Below are 16,881 nucleotides of genomic sequence, written 5' to 3'. Positions count from 1 at the left end.
AATAAATCAAATTAACCATCACATTTATTTATTTATTTGCATTTCAGAAAACCTTTGAACTATTAAACAGACATGTTAGCAATATGTTTAAATCTACCCATCCGTAGCCAACCAATTATGTGTATAGTGGATTACGTTTGCCCTATTCCAGGGATTTTAACTGAAAGACCTACTCTAAAACATTTAAAGTGGCAGTGTTTAATCAAGAAAGGTGGAAATAAAAATAATAGGGATGTTTTTCCTCACATTTCATTTGAGTTTTGATGTTTATGGTTTAAACAGTAGGCTAAGAACTGTATCTCACACTCTGTACCTAGAGGAGAATTTATTGTGTTAAATTACTTGTGGCAGTGCAGAAATTTGTAAATCGCCAGACATCAGTCTCAGGGCAAAAGAGTTATCAGTTAGAGAAGCATTCCCACAGACCAGTATCAATCCATCCTTATTAATGCTTTCCTTCTGAACAGTCTCTGCTGTTTTGTAGCTTCCCATGAAGGACCCCTTAACCAATAAAAGCTCTTTAGAGTGTAAGAGCAGGGACTGAATACATGTAACAGAAACATGAGCGCGAGCAGAGATTAGAGCAGACTCAATAATTACACTGCACTATCAGCTCCACAGCAACACAACAAAAAGCCCAGGCTACTAATCATATGTCTCTAATGGAAAATTTGGCAAAGATATCTATTGTGGTTAAACCACAGATTTGAAAAATACTCTTATTTTCATTAAACAATAAAAATTCTAGTGGCTGCCGTGGATTCCATCTGCATATCTACGCTACAAACTTGTGTGCTTTGGAGCTTTCAAGTAGTTTTAGTGAATTAATTACGTACAAGCATATTGTACATTAGAAAAACAAATGCATTGTACTACCTGAGTTTTGCATATTGAGTCGTTTCCCCAGCAGGAACTCAACAATATTAATAGAAGAAATTGTATTGCATACATTGGTGTCTTTTTTTTCCAAATCACACATCAATAAATCAAGGTGAGCTTCAGCATTCTGTATGCTAATATTTCACTGGTTCTGTTGTTGATTAATAAAATACCAATCAACATTTTATCTTTTCAGTTAGACACACAATCAACCATTACCCCATATTATCATCACCATTAACATCACTTCTCATTCCCAGGCAAGAATATACATTGCAATGTAAAACTATTATGTGTTTATGTTAAATCGCTTCACTTTTTCACTTTTTAACCTGTTGCATTGTCTTCTACCAGTATTTTTACACAGTGCATTGAAGGTATGCTCCAGTGTTTTTCAACCAAATGTCTATCTGTTGCTCCTATAGCATAAAGTTACCTTGAACCATAAATTTGACACATTTGGAAAAGCTAAAACTGAAAAACATTTTGACTCAAAACATATATAGGGGAAGCCAAAGTGACTATTAATAATTTCAGCAGATTATTTTCTTTGGTTCTTTATTAGGTCACAGGGAAATCATTGTCTGTGATTACTAATTACTAGTTGTGGATGCAGCAGATTTCAGAAGTTTGAATGGAGAAACACTGCAGTATTCTTTTCAAGACACACACGTAAAAAGAGTGATTTAAAGCTGAGTATTTCCGTACAGTTAATTACTGTGAAATACATGACTAAACCAGTAAGGGGTGTTTTCTTTAAAGCTGAAGTTTGTGAAGGTTGGGAAGGGACGGGTGCCGGCTCTTGGTTCCAGTATAGCGTTTAAGAGCTTTTCCACATTTCTCCACAGCGACCCTTACTGGGAGAGGCCAGCTAATGCCAGCTCCTGTTCAGCCACTAGGCCCAAGACACTTCACCTTGGAGGGCAACAACATACCTCATCACCATGGTAACTCCACCCCTTCTCCCCCTCTCACTGCCCTGCCCTCTGGCCTGCCAGAGCCAATAGAGAACTCAGCTTAGCAACACATCACACCAACTGTGACGGCCAGGATGGTTTGGTGTGGTTTCTTTTTTCCTGAACTGACCATATAATACACACGCACACACACACACAAATGCACATAACTCCTCTACATAAGCTATAATAGTAATGAAAGTATACTAATTGAATTGTAATTGATACTGAAGTCTTATGTTTCTCTACCAGAGATTAACTAATTTGCAGATTATTTTTCCCATATTCATTCTAATTCACCAATTTGTTATTCACTGCTCAGTTGAGAAATTGAATTCAGTGGATTTCTAACCATTGTTTAGTTAGCTATACATTTTGAGAATAGTTTCAGACATGAGATGGACGAGAACACAGATAGATTTCTTCCTGGCTTTACTACAACATGAAGCGTGAGTAAAATGTTTTATTTTAATGGATTGATTTGGCATAAGTCTGAGAGGCACAACAGCATCAGTGGCATTTTTTGAGTAATTCTCACTTTTCACAAGGACATAGTTAATTGATCAAAAACAAGTATTATTGCTTCTGAGCAACAGCAGTTCAACTGACTTATTTCATTGCCAAGAAAAATCCAATAAGTAATGGGCTTATTAAGGCTAGCCTTATTGCTCTGAGCGCTGATGAACAATGGCCCTCTGCAGAAAGAGGAGGTCCAATGATGACCAATCTCAGACTCATAATCATTATAGCAGTGCATTGTGGGAAGTGTAGTCTTTTCATATTCCAGTGAGAGTTATTCTGATGGTTTGGCAAGCCATGTTTCATTTATGGAATACTTGAAGTTCTCAGTGCCTTTGCAGTACAGTAGAATGAAAGAGATTTTGGAATATGCCGTGCTGCTAATACCCTGGTGCCGGTTGATGGATTGGTGAGGAATTAAAGCACAGGGGCATTGGGATTACTGTCACACTGACTAAAGAGGATTTATTTATCACTTTCACAAAAAGCCTCCTCTAATAGCTCATCATGTGGTGTATTTAGTACTATTAGTACTACCACCCTCCGCTCCTGATACATTAACTGCCACAATACATAACAGAGGATCTGCCTGTGCTGTCGTCAATGCCTAACCTGTTCTATCATCTCTCTTTCTCTCGCTGTCTCCTTCTCTTTCTCACTCTCTCTCACCCCCCTCTCTCTGTCTCCCCCCTTCTTTCCCTCCACACAGTTCACGCTTTAACGCTTTAAGTGTGGCATAATGCCACTAAACAGATTTTCACCTTTTATCCCTCTCTGAAAGCATTCCAGCTAACAAAAGCACAATGCCAACCCTGCCAAGCCAATGAGCAACATGCTGGCATCCACTTCCTTCACTGTCCATTCAAAAGGACTTGAGAGACCTATCCTTTAAATGTTCATGAGCTTGTTCACCAATAATCTGAACCATCCTAATATTATTATAAATACCTGTCCAATAGAATCGATTAGAGACTCTTAATCCTAACACTATTTAAATAGGTTAGCATGCCTGCCTGTGCCCCACTGCTCCTAAAGTTGGGACAGCATGGCACTGTCTTATGCTCTTAATGTTGTTCATACGTTGTTATTACAATATTGGCATTTGCACGCACAAATTGTTCAAAGAACCCTTATAGAAAACACACGCTGAGAAGCATCCTGACCAAATTCAGATGTTCCAGATGAATGTGCTGTGGTGCTTTCATGTGTGAAGGCATCCAGTGAATGTAAATAATTTAGTTTAATTAATTAAAAGCCAGCCTTTAATCATGGATTCACCAGTCTGCTTTTAATAAAATCCAAGTTCAGGCCATATTTCGTATTAGATTTCATATTGCACTTACAAATAAGTAGAAATATTACCACACTGCCAAATTTTCTAGTACTGTGCAAAAGACAGAGGCCAGCCTCCATTTGGTTTATTATCAGTCAGAGCAACTAATGATGACTGCTAGTGAAGATATTTTAGTGTTTTAAGAAAGAAGGTAAAACATACATTTAGCAAAAATAAATAAAAAATACACAAAAGCCTCAACAACTGAATACTTTTTCCATGCCTCCGAAGTTCAGACTTCAGGTTCTTTATCAAATAAAAATTTGATAAACATCTTTAACAGTTGGGGGTGGCACGGTGGCACAGCATGTTAGTGTCGCAGTCACACAGCTCCAGGGACCTCGAGGTTGTGGGTTCGATTCCTGCTCCAGGTGACTGTCTGTGAGGAGTTGGTGTGTTCTCCCTGTGTCCGTGTGGGTTTTCTCCGGGTGCTCCGGTTTCCTCCGGGTGCTCTGGTTTCCTTCCACAGTCCAAAAACACACGTTGGTAGGTTGACTGGCGACTCAAAAGTGACCATAGGTGTGAGTGAATGTGTGAGTGTGTGTGTGTGTGTGTGTCACCCTGTGAAGGACTGGCGCCCCCTCTAGTGTGTGTTCCCGCCTTGCGCCCAATGATTCCAGGTAGGCTCTGGACCCACCGCGACCCTGAACTGGATAAGCGCTTACAGATAATGAATGGATGGATGAACAGTTGTAATAACAGCTAAAATTCACGCACAAAAAAACACCAGCACCTGTTCTTTTATTGTTTTAAAGTTCTCATCACCACAGCTCTTCTTATATTTTCACCAGTTGTTTAAGTTGTGTTTCCTGTCACAAGCAAGATAAGGAACAGACACATAGTGCTCTGATTGGACAGCCAAATTGTATGCAGAAAATCCAAGTGACTCGAATGAAAATCACAGTCTCTCAGACTTGATGTTAAAGACGCCTCAGGGCTCAGTGATGGCTGTTTTGACTGGAAATCAGAGGAAGGATAAAGAATGGTCTCTGACTTCTGCACAAAATACCATTGGTATGGCCTCTGACTTTTGAATAGCGTATCAGTCCAAACACTTGCTGTCTATTAACACGGTGTCTGATCATATTATGCCAAATGAATATTTAATACTGCAAGGTTTCAAAGATTACAGTAAGATTATGAAGATGAGAATGCATTTTTTTCATGCAGGAATATTTCAGAGGGAATATAGGATTTTCTCTGGACACTCACAGTGTGCTGTATTGTGTGTTGTCTGTATTGTTGGTACACTATATAATACAGTAGTGTCCTTGTCCCTGGAGGCGGTGGACACACAGCTCTGCTGTCAGACAGGGGAAGCCAGTGTGGCCGGCCGGTGTGCTGCAGTGTCCCGCTCTGATGAGAGAGGGTCTGAATTCCAGCAGGGTTATTTAGTTTAAGTGCTGTTTGAGCAGGCTGCACGGGGGCAGGCTGAAATGGAGATAAATGGCCGTGTGGAGAGGGCTGTAGAGGGACGGCCACCTCCCCTGCAGTGAGGGGCCAGCGTGAGGCCTCAGTGGGGCTGAGGGGCAGCCGCACACCTGTCTCTCCTCGTTACTGAGCCCAGCGCTTTCTCTTACACACACACACACTGGTCCGGCCCTCTCAGGCCTGATGGGACCTCTGGCCCTACACACAGCTAGACACTCACTGGGATTAAGCCGTCTGCCTCCATATCTCTCTCTCTCACACAAACACACACACACACACACACACACACACACACACACACACACATTATACATATGCTTGTTTCTTTGTCATGTCTGTTTCTTCTCCTTTTTCCCTCCTTTCAGCTGATCAGAATAAACTGTAAAACATTGCAGCAGTGCAGCAGCATAGTAGTCTTGGTTAACCCTTAATATCCTAGATTTGTTATTGTTTTGATGAACTGCAAACAGTGATAGATACTGCCCCTTGTCACATTTGCCTCTAAAAAGTGGGCCACTCATCACAGACTTTTTTTGTTGTTCTTTTTCCCTTTTAATAAACTGTTTTTTTACATGGAACTAACACTTTCAGATCATATTTAGGCATGGCAATAGTTGTTTATTTTAATTATTAAAATGAAACAGCTCTTATTGCACTAACAAATGGTAATGTGCTAACAAATTCAAACATGCTAACTTACAATTGCCATTTCTAACAGAATTTTACCACTTGTCTGTATTTCATGTTATATTATGCCCTTGTTGTTACAGGATTGTAATACATTTATAGTAAAAACTAACATATTTGTTTCACATTTCTCAAAGTGATTAGGACTTTTGTGGCTTCACTTATAGCTCTGTGGTTTATTACTGGCCTTTGTTACATCACCTCAGGTTTTTCTTCTTTTGGTGCTTTTCAGCTATGACAAGTGTAAACCACTGGATGAAAGAAATTCTCCCTAGTTCTTTATAAAAGCATGTCTCTATCCCAGACCAACGGCTACATGCTTGTGTTCTGGAGGAAAAGAAACAGCCTATTAGGGGGGGTGAGAGAGAGAGGGAAAGAACTAGAGTGAGAGAGGGAGGCAAGACTGAAGACTTTGGTTTAATATAGTGTGTGGCAGGTGGCCTGCTTTGCCTGAGGAGGCTCTTTAGGGCATGACAGCTCAGAAAACGCATAAATCCTCCCCTCTCTCTTATCTCCATCCACATTTAGTTGCCATGGGGATTTTATTTATGCAGCTGCAAACTTCCATACTTCAGGTTAGACGCCAGCATTTCAGCCGTCGCCTCACTGTCGCTCAGAAGAGCAGGAGCTGCAGCTCACACAGGAGAGCATGCTTCATCCCCCACTTGCACACAGACACACACACACACACACACAAACACAATGAGAGAAGGGAAGGCCTGATGTAATAGCATGAAAGGAAAGCTGTTTGTGTTTACAGTGACTGGACATAGATATTGAGTGGTCAGTACAGGTAGTGGTCTGATGAACAGAGGGAATGGATTGTCCTGTTTAGAGCAGCCCAGAGATACCAAACACAACTGAAGCAGAAGTGTAGAAGAAGCAGGGAGGGAGAGAGTGGGAGAGAAACTAATCAACTGTAAGCAGCAGCTGGATTTTTGAATATGGTTTTGTGTGTGATTGTATGTGTAGACGTAGAAGAATGAAGTGGTGCTCTTATACAGATTCATGTACCACTAGCTGTGCATACTTTGAAATTCACTCATATTTCCCATTTTATTTCAGATTTTTGATTCCTGAGTTTTTCCTGACATTCTTTCACATTGGGCTTGGGTCAGACTGGAATTTTACCTGCATTCTCTCTTACATGCAGTTTAAAAGCTGGTTTCTATTTCTGTGAAGATCCACGTAAACATATCTGTCACGAAGCAAAGAAGAGAATCCTGGGCTAGTGTAACATGTGTAAACCTCCAGTATTTCAACTATGCATTGTGTGGATCTGCAGAGCTGAGTGTCAAGAAATATCTGAATGACTATTGAGTACCCGTGGTTATTAGGCCCAAACAATACTTGTACTGAATTTTTCTAGTCTGAAGATTACGTTAAAACAGTTGTTCCCTGAGACCTTTATGCTGATGGTACATTTTGTAGTTTCACACAGTTCAGTGCCCAATTTCCCTTTCTTAAATCTAATTTCTTCAGATTCTTGCAAATTCTAAATTGTTAGAAACGCTTTAATAGATTTTCCCAACACACCCTCAAAATCACCCCTTGATGATATTTTGGAAATTGATGCTAACGCTAAAATTATTATCTCTAAATTATACAATTTGATATTTGCTTTAGCCCCCACTCATGGATCTCATCCTAAACAACAGTGGGAACAGGAGCTACAGTTCACTTTTGAGAAGGATGATTGGGATAAGATAAACCACTGCATTCATTCTTCCTCAATATGTGCTAGACACAGCCATATTCAGTTAAAGTTGGTTAATTGAGTCTACTGGACAAAGGTTAAACTTGCTAAGATGAACCCAAATCTCAATAATCTTTGTGATTGATGTTCCCAAGCTACAGCTGCATTATTTCATATGTTTTGGCTTTGCCCTGCTTTCTTTTCTATTTGGCATTCTGTATTTAGCTGCTTTTCCTTTATACTTGACTTGAACATTGAACCATGTCCCTTGGTTGCTATGTTTGGTTTATCACCTACAGATTCTTCTGTCCCAACCATTTATTCTGATTATTTTGATTCAGTGGAAAAGCCCCACTCTTCCTTCATTTTAGTTTAATTATGTTGGTTAATTTCCTATTTAGACTCGTATTGTTCAAGAAATCTGATCTTTTTTAAATTATTTTATTGTTATGTATATTTTTCACTTTTTTCTCTTCCTTACTTGTTTTTTAATTATTTTCTATTGAGTTGATTAATAATTATTTACCATTGTTTTGTAACATATTTAAGTTATGTCATCAGTGGCACAAGTAGCAGGGTGGGCACAAAACAGTTGTTGCCAAACTCTTTCTGCCGTCCCTCAAGCCCCCCACTCCAACACAGTGCTAACAGTGCTCAGATATGCCTCACACATTTGCCTTGCTTTGCACCCCTGTAGTGCCCCATCCCCCATCACTCCCTTTGGTAAGCGCTGCATTATAATATGCTGCTTGACACCTGTATATAAGAACCGCTGCCTATGACACTTCACAGAGACAAATTGTGGATTTTGCAGAAGTATAAACCAGTGTTATTTTCTCCTGAAATGACTGAGATAGACACTGTCAAAGCTTAGAATGATATTTCTTTTGTTCTACTACTGCCTTAATAAATATTAATTACACAATTAATTTACTTACTTTTTCAATTATCATTTGTTAATGCATTTCCAGCTTTCTTCATTGAGACTTGCAGGGACTTGAAATATGAAAAGGTAGTTTTAGCACAGGTAAATTCATCATATTCTTCTACCTAAGAACACAAATTTGATATCACATTTTATATCTAGAATTCTCTCTGCAAACGACATTATTGAGGCTAGGTTTAATAAACTACAATTGAGAAATAATTAATGCTCAATTAAACCATGTTCTTGTTATTGCGGGTGATAGCTGTAGCTTCTAAGAGTTAATAAATGTAACACTAATTAATATTGTACTGTACTGATGGGGCGTGAGTATGCACTGAATTATCTCCCTCTATAATTCATTTTGTACCTCTTCCTTTTTCACCAGTTTCTCTCTCTCACTCATTCTGTCTCTTTAAAGCTTTGACAGGAGCGCTACTCTTTTAGCTCGGTGGTTTGGAGTGTGGTCTGGATATTATTGTAGTAGGCAAGTATGGTGTTAGGTTTGGAATTGTTGAGGATGGTGGGGGTTTACAGGGTGCTTTATAATCTTCCCTGCTGCGTGCTGGACCCATTGCACTTAACCTCAGAGGGAGCAGCAGGATGGCTTTTACCAAATGAGCAGTGCACAATGAGATGGCACTGCTAAGCACACACTCGCACACCCAGCTAACATGCTAATGGCCTGAATATGGAGCACATTAGCACAAAATGTCAGCGACTATGAAGCAGGTTGTTAAGCACATTTGTATTGATTCGTGATGACTGTATTATGATGGCTAGCCATGTTAGCATTCGGTTCACCTAGCAGCAACGTTTGTGGAGAGTGTCTCTGTCCATCTCTGATATGACTTTTATTTTTTCACTATTCTTTTTTGGTGATGGGCGGGCATGATGTGTGCGTGTTCTGAGTGATATGTTTTGAACATTGTATGAGCTTACTCTTGGTATATATGACTTTGTTGCAAGTTTCTCTCTTTGATGTTTTCTCTTTTTCTGACCTACTTTTTCTCTCTCCCAGAATGGTGAGATATATGAATTCTGTTCTTTATTTTTTTTAGTAAAGGTGCCTAGCATTCAATTATTTAACTGCTTTCTTTTCATTTTTTTCATCTACCTGTTTCTTTTGTCTGTGCGTGTGTAAATTATGAATGGTATAGATTTCCTGGAGAGTAGAGAATAGGTGGTGGTGGTGGTGGTAGTGATAGAGGTGGTGGGGGTAGGGGTTCTGCTGCTGTTGGGTGGGTGGGTGTGTGCAGGAACAGCAGGGCTTAGTGCTCTCACCCTGACCCTGTCTGCCCCCTGTCTGTGGGACAGGGCTGCCACTCGTCCCCTCTGCTTCTCCCAGCCAGCCTCAGGACGCTAGTGACAGCTTTTGAAGTGCAGGTTGCCCACTGATACAGGCGTTGGGTGGGTGGTGAGAGAGGGGTTTTGATCCCACCCTCGCCTTCCCCCTCTCTGCCGCCTCACACCCCTCGCCGTCTCAATATCACGGCCCACTGACACCGAGAACAGACGCTGGAGCTCCTGCGATCTCTCAATCGCTAAACCCTCCGCCTGGCAGGCTGCAACATCACACCGCTAACAGTGCTACCTCGAATGCCGACTTGCTTGGTTGCTACTTCTGGGCTTGACTGACAATTAATGTTGGGGCGTATTCACACTTCTTTAATTCCACATATTAAATAACAACAGCACTGAGCCAAAAAATTATACGTCTAGTTACGTGCCTGCTTTATTTGTTTCTGTCTCCCTCCATTTTGACTGAGATGTTCAGTCATACACAGATTCTGGTTTGTTTAGCTCCCTTTCTGTGCCATGTGAAGCATAAATCAATTGGATCCACAGTGCAAATTCTGTATGAGATGGGAGAATATGTAGTTCACTAGAAAGAAAACACAACAGAGAGAGAGAGAGAGAGAGAGAGAGAGAGAGAGAGTGAGAGCGGTTATCACCATGAACAGAGTCTCTAGGCCTGCTGTGCATAGTCTTCCCCTCTGAGTCTTACCAGTAAATAGATACACACTGAAAATATGTACACACTAGCATTTCAGAACTTCCTGCATTACAGATTTAGTGAACATAATATGGGAACTTGTTTGTTTGCTTATGTCTTTCTCTTTTGCCATTGCAACGAATGCAGTAGACTTTTGTGCTGTGTTATGTTCCTAATGCTTAAATGAGCATGAACGTTCTTTAATGATGCATTTACTCTAACACGCTCCTATTGCACACAGCATGTGCCAGCTACCTCCCCAAAAAAAATCAATTAACAGAAGGTAAACTCTTTCTCCTCCCGTGCTCCAGACCCACATTATTTTAATGTATATTATTAATTCCTCTCTGTCCAGCATGAGGGAGCCTGGGAACTTTTAATTTAATGTTTTTGAAAAATTAAGATCAAAGTCAAATTAAGTTCATCCAGGTCCATGTAATCTGTAATGCGTAAGCCTGGAGCAACAACATTCTTTGAGTGTGGCATTGCAGCCGTCTTTAGATGTGGACGGCAGTAATTACCCAGCTGTTGCTGAGCCGTGATTGACATGTGTATTTGGCGCAGTCCATGTGCACTATTCATGAGCTGCATACCAGCCATAATTAATTGATTCATATGCCTGTAAGCTTTTTCTAAAATATTAACAAGATAAGATTAAAAAGGCAGCGAGTCGTCAGAGCTGGGTGGGTTTGACCGTGCTGTTGGCTGGGACTCTATCACCTGAAGGAAGGTGCTGCATTTCAGAGTAGCCTGTTGTTCAGTGTGATTAAGTCATGGCAGCTATAGCCGTTTTTATTTACAGAGAATGTTTACTTGCTCATTTTATCAAACATTGTTTGATTGATTTAGTGTTATTTGCTTGGCTTTGCATTTATCACTTTCTCAGTATAGCACTGACTTGTTTGTGTTGTTTGCTGCTTTGTGATGTCAGATTTTCCACTGTAACTTTTATGAGGACAAGTTGATCAGTACCTTAACAGAGGTCCGATATTGTTTGAGTGTTAGAACAGGAAAAAAAGTTACTCAGATCTCAGATACATAGAGTTTTAAAGTCATATTTGCCCATTGTCTGGACATATAGAGGAATACTGAGGAAAACTGAGCTGGATTTAACCCTTGTTTCAGCACTTGGCTGCAGATATGAGCTTACACGGTGCTGGCAGCTGCAGGTTCTCCCCTCAGTTGAAGTGCCTGTATGAGTGAACCTGGCGCTCCTCGTAGAAAACACTGCGCTTACACATTACAGCCTGTTCTCCATAATGTGTGTGAATTAGCCCCAGATCGCTCCTCTCCCCCCCCCTTTCTCTCCATTCACATACACACATACACTGGTGTGTGCAGCAGCCAACCCCTCTCATCTATCAGATGGAATCATGGAGAGAGCGCTGGGCGAGGCTGCCAGCTCCTGACAGGTAGTCACCTTGCAGGTCTCGCTGCTTGTGTCATGAATAAACATGGTGGCTAGCGGTGCTGTGCTTGGAGAAGCACGCTGGCTCAGGTAATGGCCTCTCGAGCTGCGAGAGCAGCCTCCTCCTCCACTATTATGCACAGAGCTAAAGCGCCTTGGCTTAGCAACGTCCACAGCAAGCTATGCTTATTAAAGCCTGGGGACGCCTCAGCCACCGGGCCGCAGCGTGGAGGCTTTGGTGTCTGGTTCTCGCTCCACTGATGGACTCGCTTTATCACGGCTGGCCCAAATAGCACAACGTGTTTTGTGATTACTCAGTAACTGAGTTTGAGCAATGCTTTAGCACTTGTTGAGGCCAAATGTGTTCCACACTAATCTTTTATTATTACTATTATTAGACATTCAATTAAGTCAGTTATTCACTGGAGGTTTTAATAATTAAAAACATATTCATATATCACTTAAGAGTCATTTCTCAGTGTGTATATTGCAGTGTGCAGTAGGTACCTGTGAAAACTGTTTAAAAGGTTTTATTTTGCCACAAAAATGATTCTTTAAAGTAATTAATGTTTAAGTTGGAAACACACAGGTTTGATTCCTGACCACTTCATCCACTCCAGCAATTGCATGGACTTGTTAAACTCCATCAGCAGCTCATTTAAATAAGATTTAAATAAATGAAGTGTTCATTAGCAAAACTAGATGTTGGACTGAAATTCAAAATACTTGACTATCGCCAGAAGACATTTGAATATATATTTAATATGTATGTGTGTTTCAATAAACGTGTATATTATATATATATACATATATATATTCATTCATTCATCCATTGTCTGTAACTGCTTATCCAGTTCAGGGTTTCTCACCTGGAATCACTGAGCACAAGGCTGGAACACACCCTGGAGGGGGCACCAGTTTTTCGCAGGGCAACACACACAATCACACCTATGGACACTTTTGAGTAGCCAATCCACCTACCAGCGTGTGTTTATCAGTAACATTAGCACTAGATGGTGGAAGCTTATAATGTGACTTTTCTTGTCCAGTGATGCATATTCTTTGTTGCTTTATGGTTAATTCCTTTGTAAAATTTTAAGTATGACTTTTAGGGGACAACCCTCAGCAACTGCATTACCATATAAATATAGCCCTTACATAAACAAGCACGTACAAAAACATAGCCCTTAGAATATGCAAAATAATGTGGCTTCAGTTTCAGCCCAAGAGAAAAAAAAGTAAATTGTCCTTACCCTGACAGCATGAGTTGATGTATATGAGATGTTGAATGCAGTCAGCTATGTCAAAACATTATTTTCCATGTATTAGCTGTTTGCTTTTGCTTTTGCTTGACTGTTAGGGTTGATGTAATTATCTGTCAGTCTCACTAACTAAATCGCTGTGTAAACAGGAGGTCTGCTATCAGAAAACTGGAAAGCGAGGTTAGGCAAATCAGGCCTGGAATGATGTTGACAACGTGGGCCGCTTTTGGTGGGGGACCGCTACAAGGAAAGCTATTAGATTGTTAATAAACAATAGACCATTTACCCTTGTAGACAGTACAGCTTTTATGTAAACACTTGTTTATATTTCAGTGCACACAGCCTTTCCCTCAAAGAACTTGAAGCTATTATATTTCCCCAGCACAGGCCTGAACGTCTCCTCGTTTTCTATTTAATGTGCACCTTGGAAAGTTCCGCTGACTAACTTTTTTTAAAGTTGCCCTGGCCCAGCTTCATCTGGAGGTGTCCATGTTATTTGATGTATGAAAGTGCCTCTGCTCTAATCACACGCCCGAATCCATCCTGGGGCTACACTAAGGCAAGCTAATGTACTTGATACTGAGGACATTACCCAGCCTTCTAAGAAGCCCACAGTACATGCACTCTCAGCTCTAATTAAAAGTTAGAAATCATCTTGTTACGATGATTAAAGTCAGAATGCAACTTTGGAGAAATCCAAATGTGTCATCATTGTAAAGGGAATCGAAATCAAACCACTTATTTTGTCCAGCAAATGAGTTACCTTGTCCGACTACTCAGAGCTCCTCTAATGGCCGTGTCCATTAGTGAGGCCCATCGGCACAGATACAGGGATTAATCATGCTTTCATTCCGAATGGAACATCACGGCGAGCGGCTGCAGTAAAGCTAGACTTCACAGGCTTTAGATAAATTGAGATTAGCCAGGAGTCTGGGCTGAGCAGAGCTTATTCTTTTAAAGAAATATTTTTTTAATTCAAGAAACGATGCACCTGACCTAAAGCAAAAACAGCTGTCGTTTAATATCGACAGTCCTCTTTTAGAGCAGGTATACAAAACATATCTCTTTTCTGTTTCCTAAAAATTTAATTTCTATGAATATACGTGCTATTCTCTATTTCTATTAAGTGACACAATAGACTGGACATAGGTGTTTCCCAACAAATGCCTGCTAACAGAGCTTCTGGCAAATCTGCACATCAGTGCATTCAGTATACTGTTTTATCTGAGTGTGCTGTATTCTTGCACTGTTTTGTGAGGGGAGTGCTGAAGGAATGTGTCTGTGGGAAATAAAAGGCAGGAGCCGAATCTGGCAGAAAGATTACACTGTGAAAGCGTCTCTTAGATTGCTTTGGGTGCAGGCTGAACCCTGTCATTGTAGGCTGCTGGGAGATACGCTGCGTTTACGTGTGCTACGCCTTCCCCTCTGTCCTCTTGCGTTGCTATCTCACACTTTCTCGCCATCTTGGAAAATTTCAGGCAATTTCCTTCAAACCGTGGCCCGCCTTTCACATCATTTTGTCCAATATAGCTGGCTCCTGTCTCAATAGTCTAGAACCATTAGTGGTATTAGTTTTGTAAAGACCCTCATTGTGCACAGCTTTAGACGGATAGACAGATTTCAGGTGACTTTTAAAAAGATAGCAAAAGAAGCACTGTGTTGTGCCCACATGTCCTTATTTACAGTCAGTCTCAGACAGACAGATGGGTCAATCTCAGCTGGATGGCCACCGAATCATTTCAGATAAGTCTAGAAAGCACGAAAAAATGAAGCAGCACGTATTGTGCGTTTTAGCTGGCGTGATTAGCAGGTCGACTAGCCACGCTGATCTCAGCTGCACTGTCCAGACGCTGAGTCACATCACTACTCACCCTCTCTCCTGGTCTTTCTAGTTAATCCAACAAGCTTATTCATGTGTGCACAAATACCGTCTTAATGCTGAAATCATGTTTACAGTTTAATTTGACTTCTTAATCATATCAGGACCCAAAGGTTTTAAACCTTCAGCAGGCCACCTGTCTCACACATTACCAAGTTTCACAGGACAGATGGGAGAGGTCTGTTCCTGCACTAAATATTCACTCAGGCTGTCTGGGCAGCCCTGGACCATCTTCAGTGCACCACACACTGCCCCTGACTTCTCTTCAATTACCATCTCTAATATCCCCCTCCATTAGCAGATGCAGATCATGACAGAGAATTTCATGAGCAATTTTTGTTGCATTGTTTTCTAAATATGGTCACTTAAATACTTTGGGCCAAGATAAGAGAACAACAACCTTTCCCAGGGCCTTATGAACCTTTTTAAAGGGGCCATATCCTACATTCTTGTACATCTTTGTATTGTACTCTTGCATATTGTGTTCAGTCAGAACTCAAGCACAGCTTGGTTAGCCTCAGTGAGCCATAGTAACATACCTTTTGTTACACATTGGTTCATTTGTCTCAAAGTTTGGTTTAAAACTGGTGTTGAAATAGACAGCAGGCTAAAACAATTGTTATAACACAAAAAGGCAATTTTCTATTTTCCATGATATGGACCATTTAAGCTGCACTGCCAGCTGACAGAACCCCCACCTCTCTTTGCCCCACCTCAGAAATCCTCTGTTTTCTTAACTGTTCAGAGAATAATATATTATTGTATAGTATAGGAATGGATGTACTCTGTAGTCCATTAGAACTTTACATAAGAGCTTCATAAAGCCACTTCATTTAGGCTCAGAAACAAATGAGGTCCATATGTAATTCCACAGCACTAGGAATTTACCTTAGTGTGGCTTCACTCCAGAGCCAGAGTTTTTGGCCAAACACACTCAGATAACTCAAAATGCACCTGTGCATAATTACAGTTGTTTTAATTTCCCATGCATTGGAATTATCAGCAATCCTAATAATGTATTACATTTTCAGAAATGTTCAGGTTTCTCACTCTGGGTTACCACCTGGTTTGCAGATAACATTGTTATTTTTAGCTGCATTTCAGACCTGCAAATGACTTCAAACTTTCAGTGTTATTCCCCCACCCCCCCCTCAGCTGCTAACAGTGGTGCGGAAAGCTGCATTAAAGTAAATTATGCTGTCCTCTAGCTGGAACTTTCCTGTGTGATCGCTGTCCATCACAGTGATATGGGCCTGGTCAGAAAAAGCAATAATGCCACATTCCTACAGAGCAGCGCTCTCCATAGCCAGCAATATCCTTTATGGCAGCAATATGATAATAATATGGGTGATATTGTAGGGTCCCCTGGAAGTGCTGGCAGTGTGTTAACAATATGAATTCTGATTAGAGTTCAGATAACTGCCATTCCCAGCCCTGCTCTTTTATCAGTCTCAAAGCAGCCTGGGCACTGTCTGCCCCGGTGGTTTATGGACACATTATACAAATTGCACATGCAACAAAGCTCATAAATAACGCAGAACACCAGTAAACAAACACACACGGGAGGTGTACACACCACCCAGATAAATAAAGAACAATGTGTGAAGACTGTAAATTGAAAAGTGTTTGCTTGTGCAAAATGGTCCTTCGTCAGCAGAAAATCCCAGCATTGGCTCCTTTTTTTTTTTTCCTCCCCTGCACTCTGATCCACACTTCCAGGGTTAATTCTTACACACTGCTTCTCTGCAAACTTACCATGACCACTGCCTAAACAGGGAGAAAAATGCAGGTGGGAGCAATTTTATAGACATATGGAACATCAGAGGCAGGGCCTAATCTGGAAAAAGAACAGCCATCAAAGAAGGCAACTTCAGTAGCAAGTTGTCCAGGGTGCATTTTTCATGATTATT

The 16,881-nt window shown here is 40.8% G+C and overlaps 1 protein-coding gene across 4 annotated transcripts in view; it reads left to right on the top strand.

Annotated features, from left to right (window-relative positions):
* The window catches only part of LOC136695461 (neuronal PAS domain-containing protein 3), a 257,450-nt gene that overhangs the window by 53,463 nt on the left and 187,106 nt on the right, over positions 1-16,881 (top strand). For 3 of the 4 annotated variants that reach the window (XM_066669573.1, XM_066669565.1, XM_066669581.1), the window contains exon 2: positions 1,728-1,826. The exons of the other annotated variant lie outside the window; for it this stretch is intronic. In XM_066669573.1, coding sequence (XP_066525670.1) covers positions 1,728-1,826 — 99 coding nt within the window. The remainder of the gene's footprint in view (positions 1-1,727; positions 1,827-16,881) is intronic. 4 annotated transcript variants of the gene reach the window in all.

This window comes from Hoplias malabaricus, chromosome 1 (assembly GCF_029633855.1).
Source record: "Hoplias malabaricus isolate fHopMal1 chromosome 1, fHopMal1.hap1, whole genome shotgun sequence".
Classification (NCBI taxonomy): Eukaryota; Metazoa; Chordata; class Actinopteri; order Characiformes; family Erythrinidae; genus Hoplias; species Hoplias malabaricus.
The sequence above is the reverse complement of the archived record's forward strand: the minus strand, read 5'-3'. Positions and strand labels throughout refer to the sequence as shown.